The following is an 18,858-nucleotide window of genomic DNA, read 5'->3' as shown; positions in this document are numbered from 1 at the left end:
CAGTCACCTGCCAGTACCTGAGAGGGGCCTACAGGAAAGCACGGGAGGGACTATTCACAGGGGTTTGTAGTGACAGGAAGAGGGGTAATGGCTTTAAGCTAGAAAAGGGTAGATTCAGGTTAGACATTAGGAAAAAGTTCTTCAATATGAGGGTAATAGACCCCTGGAATAGGTTGCCTAGACAGGTGGTAGAGGCCCCATCCCTGGAGACATTCAAGATCAGGCTAGATGAAGCTTTGAGTAGCTTGATCTAGTTAGAAATGTCCCTGCTTATGGCGGGTGGTTTGGACTAGATGACCTTTGGTGGTACCTTCCAACCCAGACATTCTAGGATTCTATGCACTGGTGGAGTTCACAGTCCTAAGGAGTATGAGGCAGATGAGAATTATAGTCAGGACCTGGAATTTCAGGAAAGCAGAATCCCGGGTCTTCAAGGAAGCAGTCAGTAGGACGCCCTGGGAAATGGCACTCAGGGACAATGGAGCAGAGCAGAGCCAGCAGATATTTAAGGATGCTTTCCATAGAGAAGAAAAGCTCTCAGTCCCCAGGGGTAAGAGATCAGGCAAGGCAGGCAAGAGACTAGCACAGTCAAGTCGAGACCTGTTGGACAACCTAAAGGGCAAGAAGGAACTGCACAGGCAGTGGAAGCAGGGACAGGTCTCCTGGGAAGAGGCGATTGTGTAGGGGTGGGGTCATGAAGACTAAGGAGCAGCTGGAGCTGAACTTGGCAAGAGATGCAAAGAATAATAAGAAGGGTTTCTATGGGTAGGTCAACCAGAAAAGGAAGGTAAAAGAAAGCATATCCCCCCAGTGAGCCAGACTGACAAGCTGGTAACAATAGATGAGGAAAAGCCTGAGGTGAGTACAACATTTTTGCCTCAGTCTTCACTGGCAACCTCTCTTCTCACACCTGCTGAGTTGATGGACCACAAGACGGGGGTTGGGGGTGCAAAGTCACTCCCACTCTAAGAGTGGGATCAGGTTCATGACGACTGGAGGGACCTGAACATACATAAGTCTAGGAGACCTGACAAGAAGCATCCGTCAGTCCTGAGCGTACTGGCTGATGTAGTTGCCAAGCCACTCTCCATGATATTTGAAAAGTCCTGGCAGCCAGATGAAATCCCTGGTGACTGGAAAAAGGGAAACATTGCAGCCTTCTTTAAAAAGGGTAGAAAGAAGGCTCTTAGGATCTACCAACCTGTCAGCCTCACTTGTGTGCCTGGGAAGATCATGGAACAGATCCTCCTAGAAGCTATCCTAAGGCACCTGGAGGACAGGGAGGAGATTTGAGACAGCCAGCATGGCTTCACCAAGGGCAAGTCCTGCCTGACCAACCTAGTGGTCTTCTGTGATGGAGTAACTAGATCAGTGGACAAGGGAAGAGCAATGGTTGTTGTCTATCTGCACTTCTATGAAGCTTTTGATTTAGTCACCCACAACATCCTTCTCTCAAAATTTTCTCAGGTGGAGCTTATTTGGTGTATCTAACCTTCTATTTGTGCAAGACACCTTTCTTGTCTTCTGTATTTCCTATCTCACCATTTTTATGACCAGCAAACCTGAGACTGATATGAATACTTGCTTGATCGTGCTCACTAGATTGACCTCGAAATTCTAAGCTGAGAGCAAGGAATACTACATTCATTAACAAATTGCTATCTGCCAAACTGAATGGCAGAATGAATGATATGACAAATTTCACAACATGACAAGTGAGCTAGAAAGTAAAAGCTGGAGTCCTCTGGGAACCATCTGGACAGGCAGTGAAAAGTCACATCCCTCCTCATGTTCTGGGTTTGGAACCAGTGAGGGATCAGGACTCAAATGGGTACCTTGCTCTGTTAATACGAAGACAGTTTTCCCTCACTGTGGGCTGCATTTGGTTTTTCACAGGTCGGTGGTTGATACCAAATCATGTGCTCAAATTATAGGCATCCTGATTTCCATACTGTGAATGCAGCTCTTTAAAGTGCTTATTTTAGAACCCCATAAACAACAACTACATGTTACAAAAGGCTAAGCTTCAGGCTGGTTTAGGCATTTACAGTGTTCATAAGCAGCCACTGATTTAAGCAGCTTTGATTCCTGCTTGGTAACAAACCTACATTTTGTGATGGCACTGGCTGTCTAGCCCAGCAGATATAATGCTTTGCTCTGTGTTTTTCAGGATGGCAGTTCCCCATATGGTGCCAGGTACGTGGGCTCCATGGTAGCTGATGTTCACCGCACATTGATGTATGGTGGGATCTTTATGTATCCTGCTAATCAGAAGAGTCCTAAAGGAAAGGTAAATTGTTGGTCTTACTCTTTGGTCAGCCTTATACTTTTGTTTTTCACAGAGATGTAAAGGAATAATTTAGATATATAAACAGGTAATAACATTTCACCCCTGCATACAATTTTTAATGGATATGATGGTCAGCAATCAAACTGAGGCAAGAAATTTAGGGAATTGCCAGTTCAGGCCAGAAATCTTCCTGTGTGCTTTTGTATTGCAAACTATTAAAATGGTTTTCAGTGCACCCAAAGGGTTTATTCATTTTTCTAAAGAGAACCATCCCAGCATCATAGAAACCCATCTAGATAACTATACACAGTTGGCAGATACTACATGGGCCTCAGAAGACCTCTGCATTTTACACTGGCAACTAGAGTCCAGGTGGGCTTCCCTGAACTCCAGAAAGGGTTTTGCCCAATGTTAGACAACTGAGTTTGACTACTTAATGTTTCCCAAGGGTACTGAGCTTATTATCACCAGCCCCGCAAACATAAGCTTCTTCTAGCTGATCTAAAAAACTCTGCCAGTGGAAGGTGAGTTTCATGCATGCTGAGATCAGTATTCTGGGAAAAGGTGATTTCCATTTAGCCATCTGTACAAAATACACTGTGACTTAATGCAGTGCAATGCAACGCAGTGTTTCCCTGAATCTGCTGGGCCATAGACCATAGTAAACTTCACTTTTTCTCCTGCAGCATCAGATAACCTTATTATTCAGCTGCTGAAATATGATTTAAAAGAGATTTGTTTATACAGCTGATCTGTGGGCCACTAGTAACCTGCAGGTCATCCTTATGAAACTATTGGATCAATGCAGAATAGACTTGGTCATGGTGTTCTGACTCCAGGACCACCTTTCCTGATCAATGCCATGCCTAGAAACTTCTGTTCAAGTTTGTTTCTTTTTAATCCCTGGCTGATATGTGTGGGAGTCTGCCCTCATAAAACTACTTGCTCCATCCACCACACTGCTGCCAGAACATGCTGGTGTCTACAGTTCTTTAGGGACAAAGGACTACTGGTTCCATCCTGGTGAGCATGTATTTACTATAACAGCAGTATATTCAAGTGGCCTGTGCAGTGAGGAGAACAGGAAAAGAACTCTCTTCAGAACACAACAGAAAATGTCTGCACATTTATCCAGGGAAATTTGATTTAAATATTTGACAAAGTATCCCAGGAAAAAACAAACAAACAAACAAACAAACCCACAAAAAACTCACAACCCCAAAACACCCCCCATTAAATAGTGTGGATCTGTTTCTGTATCAGAGCAAAAGACAAAAAAAGAATATGCTGTGTCTGACAGAAGTGAGTTTTCTGACTGGCCTCTTCAAACTAAACATTTTGGTTTGAAGTTTGTGTTAAACTGTCATGGAATAGGAAAGATTAGAAACAGGACAACAAATGTACAAAGTACTTATATAATTTTATAGAAATTAAGATTTCTGCATGAGTTACCAGAAGGGAAAATTGCTTTTAATAATTACTGCAGTTATGTCTGGAAACAGAGTCACTCTCTGGATAAGTTCAGGCCACTAATATCTATTCACATTTCCAAAAAGCAGCAATTGAATCCTGAAATTTGAAACTTGGAGCATCGAATTTCAAACTCCAAAATATCCTGACCAAACACAGTGTGATTACCCCAAGCTTTGAGGTAACACATAAAGACTGTACATAAGAGATTTTGTCTTTTCTTTCCCAGTACTGTCAAATTAACTGGCTTAACTTTTTTTTTCTAATGTCTCTGGGCCCATCAGCTAGTTTTGACACTTTTGACAAACTACCAGCTTCACTGGTGGCTGCACATCAGTACATCAGCTTGGAAATGCAGGGTGATGCAGGGTCAGAACAGTCTTCCTCCAAACAGAAGGTGTTAAGGGAGGTGAGAGGAGCAGAAGGAAGAAGGAGGGCTGACAGACAGTGCTACTTAGGCCAACTGATGTTTGGTACAAAATTTTCTAAAATCACAAAAGGTTCTCATAAGCAATTTCCCCAAAGGCAATCATGTGTCCCCTCTTCCTTTCTAGCTCCGACTTCTCTACGAGTGCAATCCTATGGCTTTCATCATTGAGCAGGCAGGTGGGATAGCAACGACAGGGACTGAGGCAGTGTTGGATGTGAAACCTGAGAGTATCCACCAGAGAGTCCCTCTTATCCTTGGGTCTCCAGACGATGTGCAAGAATACCTCGCTTGTGTACAGAAACACCAGAAGAGCAGCTGAAGGCCTTTCCACATCAGAACTTGCTCATTTGTCTTCAGCCTGCAGGAAAAGCAAGTAGCAAGTACCTCTCAAGAGGGTGGATTCTAGCAAGTAGCACTCATCTCTCAGTGAAAATCCCACTTGATGGAAACAAAAAAAATAGTGAGACTGGCTAATGGAAAGAAACAAGAATTTCATTTCTCCCCGCAGACAAATGTAAAAACCCTTTAATTCTGATTTATGCAGTGCAAATGTAGAGAAAGAGGCCTGATTGTTAAACAGAAGCAACTTACTTTACATAATATTAAGAAAATTAAGTGGGTGGTGTCAGCAGACCCATTTCATCTAATGCTTTACATATGACATTACATGGCTGGCATTGTTTGAGACAGGATTTTCACGTCAACATTTGCAACACCATTATCTGGATTTTCTGTCAGAAGTTTTGTTGCAGATGATCATTACCTTGACAGCCTCGAGAATCCCAAAAGTCTCATGCTGTCTGAAACTGTTTTTAAGCTCCAAATTATATGTGTTTGGTAATTAATAAAGAAGAAAAGGCTCCAATGTTGTCAGAGTATTTCAATTCCCATAAGAACAGGGAAATATCTTGTGTTATCTACAAACAGGTAACCTTCCATGCCAAAAATGATAATCAACTATTGCTAGGGGTCTGACACTCAAATCATGCCTATTCCATGTTTATCCATTGTCCTCTGCCTCAGAAGATGACCACAAATCGACAGCTAGGCCTCTGTTTTCCTTCACTTTGAAAGGTTCTCATTTCGGATTGAAGCTTGCCCTTTTAAATACTTATAGCGCCATTCATATACAGCACACCTTTCTTGTTGGTGTCCTAGAGCCACATCCCAGACTTGACACTTCCTAAGGACATTGGCAATCATCTCTGAAACTAGCAAGCGTTCGTTGGCCAATGAGAGAAAAAAATATTAATTAAAAAAAAGTGTGATCATGTTAGGTGAAAATGGTGTGAAAACTGGGCTTTAGGTCACTTGAAGTGTTAAACATCCTGATACCTTTATCACCCTCCTGTCTCATTCCATGGACATTTCTTTTGGCAGCCACCTTGACATAAGCAACTCCTGCCCCACCTGCTCATTTTTATCCCTGCTCCATGCCCCCAGCCATGGTGGTGTCAAAACACAGTGAATTACATTAAGATAGAGATAGCGGTTAAAAAAACTCCTGCCAAGAAACTCCAATGGTTATTTTTAAACTTAGAATTACGTTCTACTATTCATAAAGAGGCAGGCTGAATAAAAGCAGACAGAAATTTATACAGGACAGGTATTTACCCTTAGCTATTGTTATCTCAGGGGTCAGGATGTGATTTCACTACTGCTTCAGGTATCAAAGTACTCTTTCTGCAAGCCTTCATCTAGCAGTCTTTAAAGCTCTAACAGTGACAGCTGCCCAGGATCAGCAAGTACAGCGTGTACTTGTTTACTCGGTTCCTCATCATGTGCTTCCGGAACCTCTCCTATCAACAGCAAATCACAAGTAACACTTAAATCCTGGAGAATGAAGAGGGAGCAGAAAGAACTGCAAGGGTTGAGGTAATAGCCAGCTACATACTACATAATGCAGTTGTGCACTCACAACTGTGAAACCTAGTACATCTGTTTCTAGCAAATAAAACATGGACACAGTGTAAATGTACATATATATGTTTATATAGGTATTTTATGCATATAGAGAGAGAGAGTCACTCTCTCTCAATCTCCATATAAGAACACAAATAGCTGTTGATGTCAACAATGTATTGTGTCAGTCAACATGATGAGTCAGTCATTCAGTGCCCTAGTGCCAGCATAACTGCACCTGAGCTGCCATCATTCAGGTATGATTTTACAGCAAAACCTGCATATAATCCCAGCTGCCACCCTTCCCTTTTTTTTTTTTTTTCCCTTGAGTTTGCACCAGAAGCACCTGTTAGTGGAGGAGGTAGCACAGGGTCACCAGGCTGACAAACCACCACAGATCATGTTGATACTTAGATGATAACCCTCAGTCTGTGGGCTGCTGGCTGGCTGGTATCTACACAGAGATCAGTATTTTGGCTGTATGAACAACCCATGCAAACCTCAAATGCAGATTAAGAAAGCAGCTACTTTCTTCAGTGAAAACTGTGGGTTTTCTTTGCCAGAGTCCCACTCTAACCTACTACACCTACATTTTTCCTGAGCACTTTTGTGCTCCCTGCTAGCTAACTACTCATATGTTCATCTAGCATAACCCTGCAACCAGACGACTCCACAGAGTCCTTCTTAAAGCCTGAGGACAGAGTTTAAAGTTTCCTTGGCCAGTATGATACCAGTTCAGGACATTTCTTTAGAGTTCTGTGTCACAAGCAGCAGTGTGTCACCACCTGAAAAGCCCTTGCAATACAGAGCCACAACTTCCCTTCATGGTCAGCTGCCAGGGTGTGCCAGGGCATTCAGACAGCTGAGAAAACAAAACATAGCCTTTTTTTTTTTTTTTCCCCTTTAAGAATCCACAGCCTGTATTCAGTGGCTGGAACAGTGAGAGAGGACACACCATGAGCTGCAACCAACCCTGCCAGGAGACGCAGGGAAGCTGGCACTGACCAGTGCTCATAATGAAGGTGCTCTGACTCTGTTTCTGCTTACAGAAGAAGGTGACACCTGATATTATTCCTCAGTCACTGATCAGCATGACACAAAATTGAAAATACATGAAAACATCAAGTACATGAAGGAACAGACACGTTTAAATATTAGTTCATACATGTGCCTTGTACACCAGTGTTTAATGGTTCCTTGACATGAAAATTACACATAAACCAACACTACCTTGATTTCCTATTACTTCTGAAGTAGAATACGGAAAGGAAAGTAAACTAGTTGTATTGTACCAGGTATACAGCAAATATGACTGTTCATAACACACTTACTTCCTACTTGTTGCCAAACCTAATTCTCATTTCCAATTTCAGGGCATCTTTGCAACTATTTCAGAAGTAAAAGAAAAGCAAATTACCTAATCCTGATAGCATCCAACAACAGAAGAAAACGCAGAAACCCCAACAGACTCTAATAAATGAGTAGTCGTTCACTAATTAGTTTGACTAGAAGTTGAGTTAGTCTGAACAGCCAGCCGCAGAGAGTTGGCCTTGTGACTGCAGTCACAAGATGGCTGCCCTGCCAGCCCAGCCCTGCAGGCAGCTGGTCACCAACCCTCTGCAGGGGGAGATCACCCTTCCCTCATGAAAAAACCCATCTGAAGTGGATATGCTGTTTAAAGCAATAGATCAAATGTGGAAAAATCAGGAAATGCTTTTCTTCGTTTATAAAATGAAAGCAGTATACTTCTGGCTAACTACAGACAGAGGACAAGAAAGTGCTCTTAGTTTACATAAATTATATTACCCACTTAGGCTCATTGTGAGAAAAGGGTTGTTGGTACCTATGGAACAGAAGAGAGGGATTAAAAAAATCACTTACTCCTGCAAGACCGTAAAGATAAAAGTATCTGTTTTCCAGAGATATCAAAGACACAAATGTGGGTAAAGCAGGGAACAAAATGAACACACAGACAGAGGATCTGCACAAGGTTACCTAGAGGTACCGAAGCCCAGAAGCTTTTAGGAGGAAATTCCTATCACTTAGGGTTTATGTTGTCGTGGACAATACTCACAAATCCCATGCATTGCTACTGAATACACTTTCCAGGTTTTGTTCCCAGCTTTCTGCAAATACAGATGTGGTTCAGAAAACAGAAAAATAAAAACCTCAAACCAAACGAGTGGTCTGATTCCACTGAATTAATTTTAATCCTTCACAGGAGGTAGATGGGTTTGCCCACAGATAGGTTTGCCCACTGAGATCTGCCCTGGGTGGTTGCTCTCATCCGATGCAATGATGTGCATCATGATTTTGCATGATCCTGTTTATCAGGAGCCAAGCAGGCTTCTGGTAGCAGCTTTTGCAGTTCTGGCCACTACAATCTACGTAGGGAGTTTGGTGAGACAGCCTGCAGAAGCTGTTGGCCAGGACAGCTACATACTAACATGTGGATTGCTGGAGCTTGGCCTACCTGTTCTTGTCAGCTGCTGAGCAGATCACCTGGTGAATGTTTTATCACTTTTGAAGAGATGCCTTGGGAGGAGATGAAACACCCACTCAATTACTCGGTCAGCTGCACGAGGCCAGACAAATCCCAGCTCAGGGTGTGATTGCCCCGTGTCTCATCAGTTCAGCATTAAGCTCAAATGCACTGTCAGCACATGCCCAGGAAAGAATGAAGCCAACTTCTCTCCACACCCAGCTGCTGCAGCACTGGTCTTGGGATCACGTGCTGTGAAAAGCCGAACTCGGAGACACCATCGTGCCCGGCGCTCACTTACCAGATGAGGTACTGTCCGTGTTTCGCCCCTTTGGTCACCTAGCTTCCTGTTCTGTTCCTGCATGCACAATTTTCTCCCTCTTTTAACAACTCAGCGTGATTTGTTATTCCAGCACAGGAAGAGAAAAAGGAGACTGCTGAACTGAAAAGAAAGCATGGAGGGTAAATGGAAGAGAAAGGGCCACACAGGCAAACGCAGGTATGAAATTTAAACTCAATAAAAGAAAAGAATGAGGATGTTTGCCTTTTAGCTCTGTCAAAGCTCCACCCCAGAAAAGAAAGAAACAGGAGAAGACAAAGCCAAAGAAGGCTAGCCTTCTCTCAGATGTGCATGCAAAGCTGCTAATCAGCTCTGGCAGGCAGCCTCACTGCTTTTGGCTTTTTTCCTCTCCCACTCCTCAGCTGTGTGCCAGTTTAGATTAAAAACTAGGTAGGGAGGGAGGTTCTCTCACTTTTTGGTTAACCAGCACCTAACCAAGTGGAACTATAAAGCTTGTTGATGTATCTAGAAATACTGCAACTGAAATAACATTTTCTAACAATTCCTGATGGGCTTCCAGTGACCAAAAATTTGCTTCTGAAAAGCTCTGTTCTACCGTGACAGAAACGTGATCAAATCTCGTAACAGCGCTGAACCAGAAAACAACAGGTCGCCTCCAACTCCTCCTGTGGCTAGTGAGCAACTAACAGCAAAACAGCAGCAACTTTTATTCTCAACCTTAAATGCACAAAGCATTGCAATTTCTATATAAACACAGCGAGAAGCTTCAACCACAGCAGAGTATTATCATAAATCTCCAAAAGCCAATGCAATATCACATCACAGCTGATGTTTTCAGCATACATTTCCTATTCCAAAAAATCCCTGCTGTCAGCCAGTGCTTCATGCTTGAATGAGGAAAGCCAACTGCAATATGAATAAACATGGCTGAGCAGAAGGAATGCTAAGAGGGCTCCTGAGATGAACTTGCATCAACAATGCTTGCACTGCAGTGCTGTTATGGTAAAAGATCATGGTGTGTGCTTGGCCATACACGTATCTAGCAAAATGAGGCATCTGGAGACACAGCAATGACATGTTTTGAGAGTTCCGTGGGCAGCCCTATCTAGTGGGCTTTTCCCCCATGATTTATTACCAGCCTCATAAACAGACATGTCAGAGAGGTACATTCAGAGATATACTCCCCCTGTACATGAGAAAAACCACCTGTGACTTGGCAGCTCTGAAGTCACGTTTATTTCATTTGACTTTTGGATTTTAAGTAAAAGCAAGTGTATTCCAAGACATGTGCTACAGCCTCAAGGAGTTCTCAACATGCTGTTTCAGCATCAGCTTCCCAGACACCCAAAGCTGGTTTGGGCATCTAACAGCCCAGCATTTATTTTAAGCAGTTTTATTTCACTGCATGCATGCTAAGCAGGAAGCTTACACTAGTAATTTAAAAAAAAAAAACAAAAAACAACATAATCATTAAAGCCAGAACTTAAAATATTTCCATGGTGGCTCCCAAGACTGTGATTTTCCCTTGTAGGTACATAAAGTAATAGCTTTAATAACTTCAGAGAGCCCTTAGTGGGACTCTATGTGAGCGCACCTAAACCACCCTCACCCTGGGGTAACACACATTAACATAGACAAAGAACTCTGAAACACAAAGATAATTACAATGAATGTCTGAAAGGAACCAGATGTCACTAAGCATATGGACAAACAACCCTTACCGGGCTGGAAAATCATCTCTTCCTTGCTGAGATCTCACCCCAGCCCTGATCTTTCCCTGGAGGCCCTCACAAACCCAGTCATACCTGGAACTGTCTTCTGAAAGTGGCTGGGAAGGCCATAGCTCACTCTCTGACTTTGCTCCATCTTTGAACACTTCTTCCCAAACCAGGACTGCAGAGGGTCAGGAAACAGGTGTCAGAGCTGCACCACCATACCTGACAACACATCTTGGTCTTTCTAAAAGGTGTTTCCCAGCATCACTTTATTGAGAAAAGCTATTAGATTTCATTCATAAGTAGGTTTTGGATCTCCAGGAGGTGGTGAGGACTGTAAATCAACAGAACAAGGAAGAAGCATTTTAAAAAGAACTCAGTATGTACTTTATAAATGCCTGTCTTCATGGTTTCTTCACCCCTTTACTCACAAAGGCTGGCAGTCGGTCTTCAACAGACACATGCATGGTGGAAACAAAAACTGCTGCAGAAACCAAATTTCAAGAATACTGGAAAATAAATCTTCATGCAACACAGCATGAAAAGCAGAAATGAAGCAATCATATTCTCTGTGAACACAAGTGAAGGTGGCTTCTTCTGAGGCCCCTAGTATATCCAAATTAATCAATCCATTGATCAGGTCCCCGGCATGGGGCCAACCGCCCGCCTCCCCAGAGAGAAGTTTCAGGTTGGGCTCTTTGTGTTTTCAGGTGAGCTTTACTGAATATCATTTAGGTTCAGTTTTGTGAATTGAGTCTTTGTGAATGAAATTTTGTGTCTGATTATATCTTTTCTTCCAAATGCTTTACACATGCTTACACTTCCCTGAAATTTCACTGTTTTGATAAAGCCCTGATTACAGAATAAGAGAAAACATCCCCATGAGTGGTTTCTTCCTAAACAACTCTTGCTCCAAAACAGCATAGCAGTTAAGTCCTCTTAGCATTTCCTGCTATAACTTCCCAATAAAAAGAGTGAAGGGCAGTTAAAAATGGTCTCTCAATCTGTCATACACCTTAATAAAGTGCAAAGAGTTGGAAAGCACAAGCATCAGCTTCTGCTATCACACTCATTTGCTCAATTCAGTGTTGGTTAATGGCCAGAAACTGCAGCTCATCTGTAATATGTACAGATATGCATAAAACCCCATTAACAATAACAGTAGCTGTAATTTAGACAGGGCCTAACCAGGGCAGTCCAAATAGGATGCTTTACTGACAATACATGGGCATTAGTAACTTTAACATATCTTGCAAATAAATGGAATTCAGCTATCTGCAGGAGTATAAAACCAAAGCAAGCCTGAAAAAAAAAATATAAACGCAGTCATCAAGAGCCTTAATGACTTGTAACATTTTTGAGAACAGCTCTGGAGTTGTGTGAGTGCATAACATGCATTTGTTGTGTCTTTAAAAAGGAACGTCTTTGAAGAGAGATGACACTTTCCCCAACAGGGCACATACTATTAGAGAATTGTTTGCTACTTTGTAATAGTACTTTTAAGGTAAACTGAACAGCTCTGCTGAAGATAGGGCTGCTGCAGTGGAGTCACAGAACTAGATTAATGTCACTCTTGAAATGCAACAGACTTAGAAATTTCTACTAGGAAGACAAAAATGCAACTTATGCAAAATTTTAATGTTTACAGCATCATGTAAGGCAATTCTGGGTGAAGCTGTTATTTAAGAAGACTGTGTAAACACTGAGTTATCACATGACTTGCCTCACCCTGCCCCCTTCTTGATTATTCCACTCAGAAGAGAGGATGTTCAGCCAGGACAGTCAGCAAGTTTCAATGCATACAAACAGCTACAAATAGCTGCATTATCACATTTTTTTTCTAAAAGTCCAAGGCTGATACCTCTGTTGTGAACTACATTCCTACTCACGTACATGCAGCTTTGGAAAGTTATTTCCTTTTCATTTCTTGTCTGTTCATAAAAAAATATCTTGCTTTCCCAGCAGCTTTTATTAACCTTGGCCTTTGTAACCAAACACCTTTTCCTGCTGCCTTTTTTTTTTTTTTTGCAGTAGGTCAAGTCCTGTCAGGCTTTGTACTGGTCTCACTCAGCAAGATATTCTGTCCAGTTGTTTTCATCAATATAGAAAAACAGCAGCGTTTTAAGTTTGACTAAGCTCACAGTAATGTCAGCTTCCAGGATTAAAAAGTGTTTAGAGAGACAGGTCTCCATCCACTCACAGTTCTAGGGCAGCAAGAATCAAAAACAGATACTGAGTAAGAAGCTTATGCAATCCCTTCCCTGGCATTTCGATCTTGCCTCCCATTTTGAATGTACAGACCACAGCCATTTATTGTTGAATATAAACCTTCAGAGGACCATCAGATGAGCTTCATATGCATTTCCTCCATAGCTTCTGTCAAGCAGTGTGGATTCTTTTCATAACAAACTTAACAAGTCAACCTAATAGCTAGATTCTAACCAGTATTTTTGCTCTCTGACTTATTAAATACTCACTGGCCTGAGGGAGGCTCTTCTTTAAACAGAAAAAAAGTAAGAAAAACTTGTAAGGTGATTCAGGTTAAGAAGCACAACTGAAGTGTAGTTAAGTTTTGATTATTCTAGATACCACATCTAGTTTCTTTCAAAAGTGCTTGTGAAAGACAAGCTTAAGATGTACTTTACAATAAGGAAATCCAGCTTTCATAACTTGTAGTCCAAGTTGTCCCTTGTGTGCATGGCTATTGGACTCAGGAAGATACTGGGCATAAACATACAGGTCCATAAATTCTGAACTGGTGCTGGTTAAGCTGCAGAACTAGCCTCCTTCCTCACCAGCCCAAATGTAAAAGGGGGTGAGTCCACACCCAAAAAACAAGGCAGGCCTTCCACCCACAGCTACTTGTGGTTTTAGATTCATCCTCCCCTGCAGGAACAACTGGCACCCAAAACACATCTGAACAACAGTATATGACAGCTAGCAATCATGTTCCAGAAGCACAGATACTTGAGAAGAAAGTCCTCTGAGAAGGCCAGATACAGGGCACAGAGCAACTCACCACAGTTCAGTCAGTATCCAGGGGTTAACAGTAGCCCAACTTCACTTTCCATGGGAATATCATTCCTCCCTCTCTTCCCTCACCCTTCTTGCCCTACATATCTCAAGCTTTCTCTATGAACAGCTCAGGTATAGGTGTTTCGGGTGATCCCACTGCATCCCGTAATGCTCAAAAGGAGACAACTGCTCTAACTACAGAAGTGGTACTTTAAGGTGCCATAAAAACACATTAATGGTATTTAAGTGAGATCAGACACTGCACATACGATGCAACTTTCCATGATGCAGCTCTTTGTTATGAAGTACAGAACCAGACATACTACCTTCTCTGGGTCACAAGACTAAGCCAAAATTAACTTACAGATGTTCTAGGAAGCAAGTAGCTTCAAAGAATGAGTCAGGTTTCCAGTCATTTCTACTTAAATGGATAAATGCATTTTACCACCTCCCATCTTAAGTTATGTTGTCACAAATACTATACTCCATTTTATAACAGCTGTTGGACTTTCCCAGACAGGCTTGCCTCTTAGTAGCTGATGAAAAGAGGCATGCATAGTGGCTTCAGTTAGTAGTACGACTTAGGACACCTGTTCGATCAAAGACCCAAGTAAAAAAAAAAAAAAAATACCAAAAAGCCAAGTCATCTGTATACACTGGAATTTAACTGTTTATTTAAAAAGTAAGCCTTGAGGCACATAGCAATTTTAAAAAAAAAGGAAAAATACAAAGAAGAATCTATTAGATTAAGCAGTCAAAAGCCAGCAATATTACAAGCTGTTTACATACCAACATTTACATTAATTTAAACCAAGTGGCATATCACCAACATGTAAAACATACTTCAAAAGTTTATAAATCTGATTTTTTCTTTTGAAGGATACAAGCCTACCACATGTGCAAATATTGGTTTGGCCATTCAGTTTAAAATCCCCTCTTGCACTGAAATGTTCAGTCTTCAAATTATACAAGTGGATAGCTAGCAGCTGTTGCTATCCCACAGTGGTTCTTCCTGTCCTTGGCCATGTAGATGTATCCTTTGTCACCCCACTTCTCACCCCAGCTGAAAACAGAAGTAAAGGTTTTGTTTTCGTAATCAGAAGTGACTTATTTACTACCCCACTCCCATAAGTGCTTAAACCAAACACTGCTGCTTACCACATTTGTGGAGAAAAAAACATAGTCGCAGCCAAACAAATGTGTTTTCCGGCAATGGAACATGTTAGAGAAGATGCACCCCAAGCCCACAGGAACACAGGGTGCAGCCATGCTCTTACTAGGCAGACACCTTGGTGTGCAATCCTGGACTACAGGTGCCTGAAGCTCAGACACTCTTCCCAGACAACTTTAAAGGGAAGACCAAGACTGCAAGCAGTATTTGAAGGTGGTGGCCCAGTAGTGCTGACAACATGTGACAACCTCATGTGATATGCCCCTTGGCATTAACTTACTGTTCTTCCTCCAACCTAGGAGACATCCAGTCTTTAAAATGAACTTTAAAATTCAAGTGTTACCCTATTTCACTCAAGCAAGAAGTGCTCTGGTTCCACAAGAAAAACAAAAAAAATCTATTGCCCCCCACCCCAAACTTGCTCTACTCCTGCTCCACTCTGCTCTACCACTTTAACATTTACTAGCTTCCTGGCCTGTTCCAGTACTTAGCTGCCTTGAATTAACTGAGAAAGCAGCACAATGAGTTTGCTGATTTGGGCCTACTTTATGAGGCTGACAGCAGCACGAGTCAGGTTTAACTTCTGTCATACAACGCAATATGAGAACAGTCTCCAGATTTTCCAGGCAGGTTTTAATTACTGTTGTCTCCCCAGCCCTAAAAGTGTTGAACTACCTTCCATGCTCCCCCACCTCCAAAGTGTACAATGCACAGAAAGAAATCTTACCTGTTCTTAACAATCCAGTATTTCTTCCCATCTACATCTTCCCCCTCAAATCCATAACCTACAACCAGAACACCATGGTCCAGGTCTTCGCTGCTGCAGTCTGGTTCATAGTAGATACCTGCAGAGGCATAAGTTCATCTGTAAACAAGCTCCCCTCCAAGAAAGGCTCAACAGCAGCTTTGTGCATTTCAAATTAAATGCTGCAAGGCCTCAAAAGCCAAAGAAAAGTCACAAATGAGGTGCATCATGGCAGAAACTGAGCAACATGTACACACATACGCAAGAGAAGTACAAACTGCAGAGAATCTGGAAGAGAATTCAAGCGAGTCCTGGTTATGTCCTGTGCCACACGATCATAGCTGTTGGGTTTTTACTTAAACTGAAGGGTGATGAATACAGTGTGTTCAAAAGAGTTCTCTGCATGCAAGTTGCTAACAAATACCCACCTGACTGATAGAACTGGAATGAGGAGTGGCCTGCATCAATAGCAACAGACACCGGACCCACAGCTGCTACCGCTTTCATAAGAGCTCTTTCATGTCCTTGAGGGATGTCAACAAAGCCAGTGTCATTAGCAGCATTGTACTCTGCCTTGTAGCGACAGTCTTCATCATCCTAGGTGAAGAAAGCCCTAGTTACTACACAGTTCTCCACTTAATACACAGGTGAGCACACAGATGACCAGACATCCTGTGACTCTGCCTTGAAAACAAAGGACTGAAGAGGATCCAGTAGCTCCACAGCAAGGCTTCAACAGTGCTTTGAAAGATGACGAGCAAAGGGAGAAGGCAGAAGATGGTTTAGAGTTTCTGAAAGGTACAAAAACCCCAAAGGACAGTGTGGCCCAAAATAAAAGCTTTACTGGAATGCAAGCAACCATCACATCCTGGAATCCTGCCGCGTTTGGTGGGCAGGACAAATGTCTTTCCAGGGAGGAATGAAGTTCAGAATGCATTAGCAGGCAATGGAAGAAAGCCAAGAATTCATTAATTACAAAGCAATTAATTACAGAAACTGCTCATTGCACAAGCTCTTAAAATCCACAATTTTAGTCATCATTTGAAAAAACTACAGAATTATTTGGAAGTTAGTCGTTTGTATTATATATCTCTACATACAGCATTGAAATATTGTGTGCTTCTTCACATTATCTTTTTACAATGAAGCCTGAATTGTTGGTGCCACAGAAATTTATGACAGAAGGGAGGTCTAGTTCAGAAACTGGGCAACATGAAATTGAAACAGATTGAAGTAAGCACATCCCTCCCTTACCTGTGTGGTAAAATATTACTTAAGTTGCTTCCCCCTAACTAAAGGAATCCAGAGTACACCTCAGTTGCTTACTTTTTGTACTCAGCAAATTAGGCACTTCCTATGATCAACTGATCTCTGGAAAAGCCAAGATTAGGAAAAAAAATGAGATTACAGGTGAACACAAACAAATCCAAAAGCTTCTATACTGCTCAACACAAAATAAGCTGCAAGGAAAGGTATTCTATAGTTAGCAAAACCCCAAGCAGTGAAAAGCCAAACCCATGGGCTCTCATATGATTCCAATTCACTACTACTCATTTGTCTTCTCGTATCTAACTTTTGGTAGATCATGAGTACTGATTTAGAAGTCTGCCCGTTATCATCATTTATGCTTATTTATCCACAATAGCAGTTAAGGCACTGCTGCCAAGAACTACTGCTAAAAACCAAATCCCAATTAGCTGGTCTATGGGCACCAAATCCCTAAGCTCAGTTATGGGAAACTGAATTGTACCCCTACAACTGAGTAGCGCTCTTGGGAAGAGCTGGGCCCTGGTTTGGTGTGTCAAACAAGGTGAGGCATGAGATCCGACAGGAAGGCAGCAGCTGAGGGGGAGAATTAAAAATATTTGCTCTAGTTTTTCCAACTGGTCTGTTAAGATTTTGACCTCAAAGGCCAGTGCAGTATGTGATTCATACTGGGGCTAGCAGCCATTCTAAGTTTCTTAGGAAAGATGCAATACAAAGAACAGATGCAATGATTACTGCTTAGTTGTTTTCCTTTCTAGGTATGAGCTTGCCAACACATAGTTTGTCCACACAAAAGATGTGACACCCACAATACAAATGCAGCCATTATACTTACCTTTGCAGTGTACGGGTAGGATTCCTCTGAATCAATTCCCCCATTATCCTGCACATACTGGAAAGCCTGGTCCATGAGACCACCATTGCAGCCCTGATTCCCTTCAGGGCGAGAGCAGTCCACCAGATTCTGTTCACTCAGTGAAACAAGCTTCCCAGTTTTTCTGAAGTGTTGGCCTTCCAGAGCTCCTGTTGTGCTGAAAGCCCAGCAAGAGCCACACTGACCCTGAAGCAAGAAAAAATCAGAAGCTACAAATCCAGACAGATTAGGCAATTTTACTTCCCTTACACCCTATCTAAACAGGAAAAACAAAAGCCACAAGACCAACTTCGGTTTCATGCTCCTAGCCTGTACAAGTAAACATACTACAGCTTTTTCAGTTCCGAACACATTCAGTACAGAGCTTGTAAAAACTCCCTCCCAAGTGCATATAGCAAGTTCATCAAAATGGCACTTAACTAATAAGCTCACATTAAACGTCAATAAATGAGCCCACAGTGATTTTCCTCTGTGGAAGTTCAGGAAGCTGGTTCTGTAAGCAGTTAAAAATCCACCATCAGAGAATACCTGATCTTTAACTGGAGTTACGTATCCCTTCTCTCTCCAGTCCACTGATCGTGGCGCTTCCAGGAAATTGGGCTCAAGAAACTGGGTTCCTCTGTACTTCCTTTCTGACTTCTTGTGCGCATAGCCATTCATCAGTTGTCTGAACTCCTCAGTTGTCTGAAGAAAATTCAAGACATGCAGTCACTGTCTGTTACACACCACCACTTAGGACTGCACGTTTTGTACCTCTGTACATACCATGTCTCCAAACTGATTCATTCCCAACTTGTAGCTGTGTTTTCCTAATGTGTGATCCAGATTATGGAGTTCAATCATTTTCAGGTTCTTCTCCCACACCACTCTCCTCCAGCCTTCCTCTCTCTGAGGGGTCAGAAAACAAGACACTTCAAGGAGGCAGTACAAACACAGTTGACCTGCATGAAAGCGTGCTTTGCTACGGCTTGTAAACTCCAGCAAATCTGCAGAGTACTCGAATGGGGTGTGTGACCACTGCCCAAGAGGAGGCATTTTTGCCACCCTCGTAACAAAAACAAGGAGCACGGTGCAGCTGAGTCTGCACGAGCACGGAGGCAGGACCTGGGAAAGGGGGATTATCCTTCCCAAGCGCAGGCCGTAGCCAGCTGCAAAACAAAGCGAACGTGACTCAGCGGGCTGGGCCCGGCGGGGCTC

The 18,858-nt window shown here is 42.4% G+C and overlaps 2 protein-coding genes across 2 annotated transcripts in view; one reads left to right on the top strand and one right to left on the bottom strand.

Moving 5' to 3' along the window:
* The window catches only part of FBP2 (fructose-1,6-bisphosphatase 2), a 20,275-nt gene extending 15,717 nt beyond the window's left edge, over positions 1–4,558 (top strand). The window contains exons 6-7 of the mRNA XM_008941543.1: positions 2,171–2,290; positions 4,315–4,558. Of these exons, the coding sequence (XP_008939791.1) occupies positions 2,171–2,290; positions 4,315–4,509 (315 nt within the window). The 3' untranslated portion in view covers positions 4,510–4,558. The remainder of the gene's footprint in view (positions 1–2,170; positions 2,291–4,314) is intronic.
* A 9,903-nt stretch (positions 4,559–14,461) lies between these two features.
* CTSL (cathepsin L) lies at positions 14,462–18,549 on the bottom strand (the record flags this gene model as incomplete). Its single annotated transcript, XM_008941544.1, has 6 exons — positions 14,462–14,668; positions 15,504–15,621; positions 15,950–16,118; positions 17,623–17,847; positions 18,190–18,345; positions 18,427–18,549. Coding segments are annotated over 6 exons (891 nt in total), but the record flags the coding sequence as incomplete, so codon positions are not given.
* Between the last annotated feature and the right edge of the window lie 309 nt (positions 18,550–18,858).

The sequence above is a fragment of the Merops nubicus genome, unplaced genomic scaffold (assembly GCF_000691845.1).
Source record: "Merops nubicus isolate BGI_N331 unplaced genomic scaffold, ASM69184v1 scaffold16885, whole genome shotgun sequence".
NCBI classification, from domain to species: Eukaryota; Metazoa; Chordata; class Aves; order Coraciiformes; family Meropidae; genus Merops; species Merops nubicus.
The sequence above is the reverse complement of the archived record's forward strand: the minus strand, read 5'-3'. Positions and strand labels throughout refer to the sequence as shown.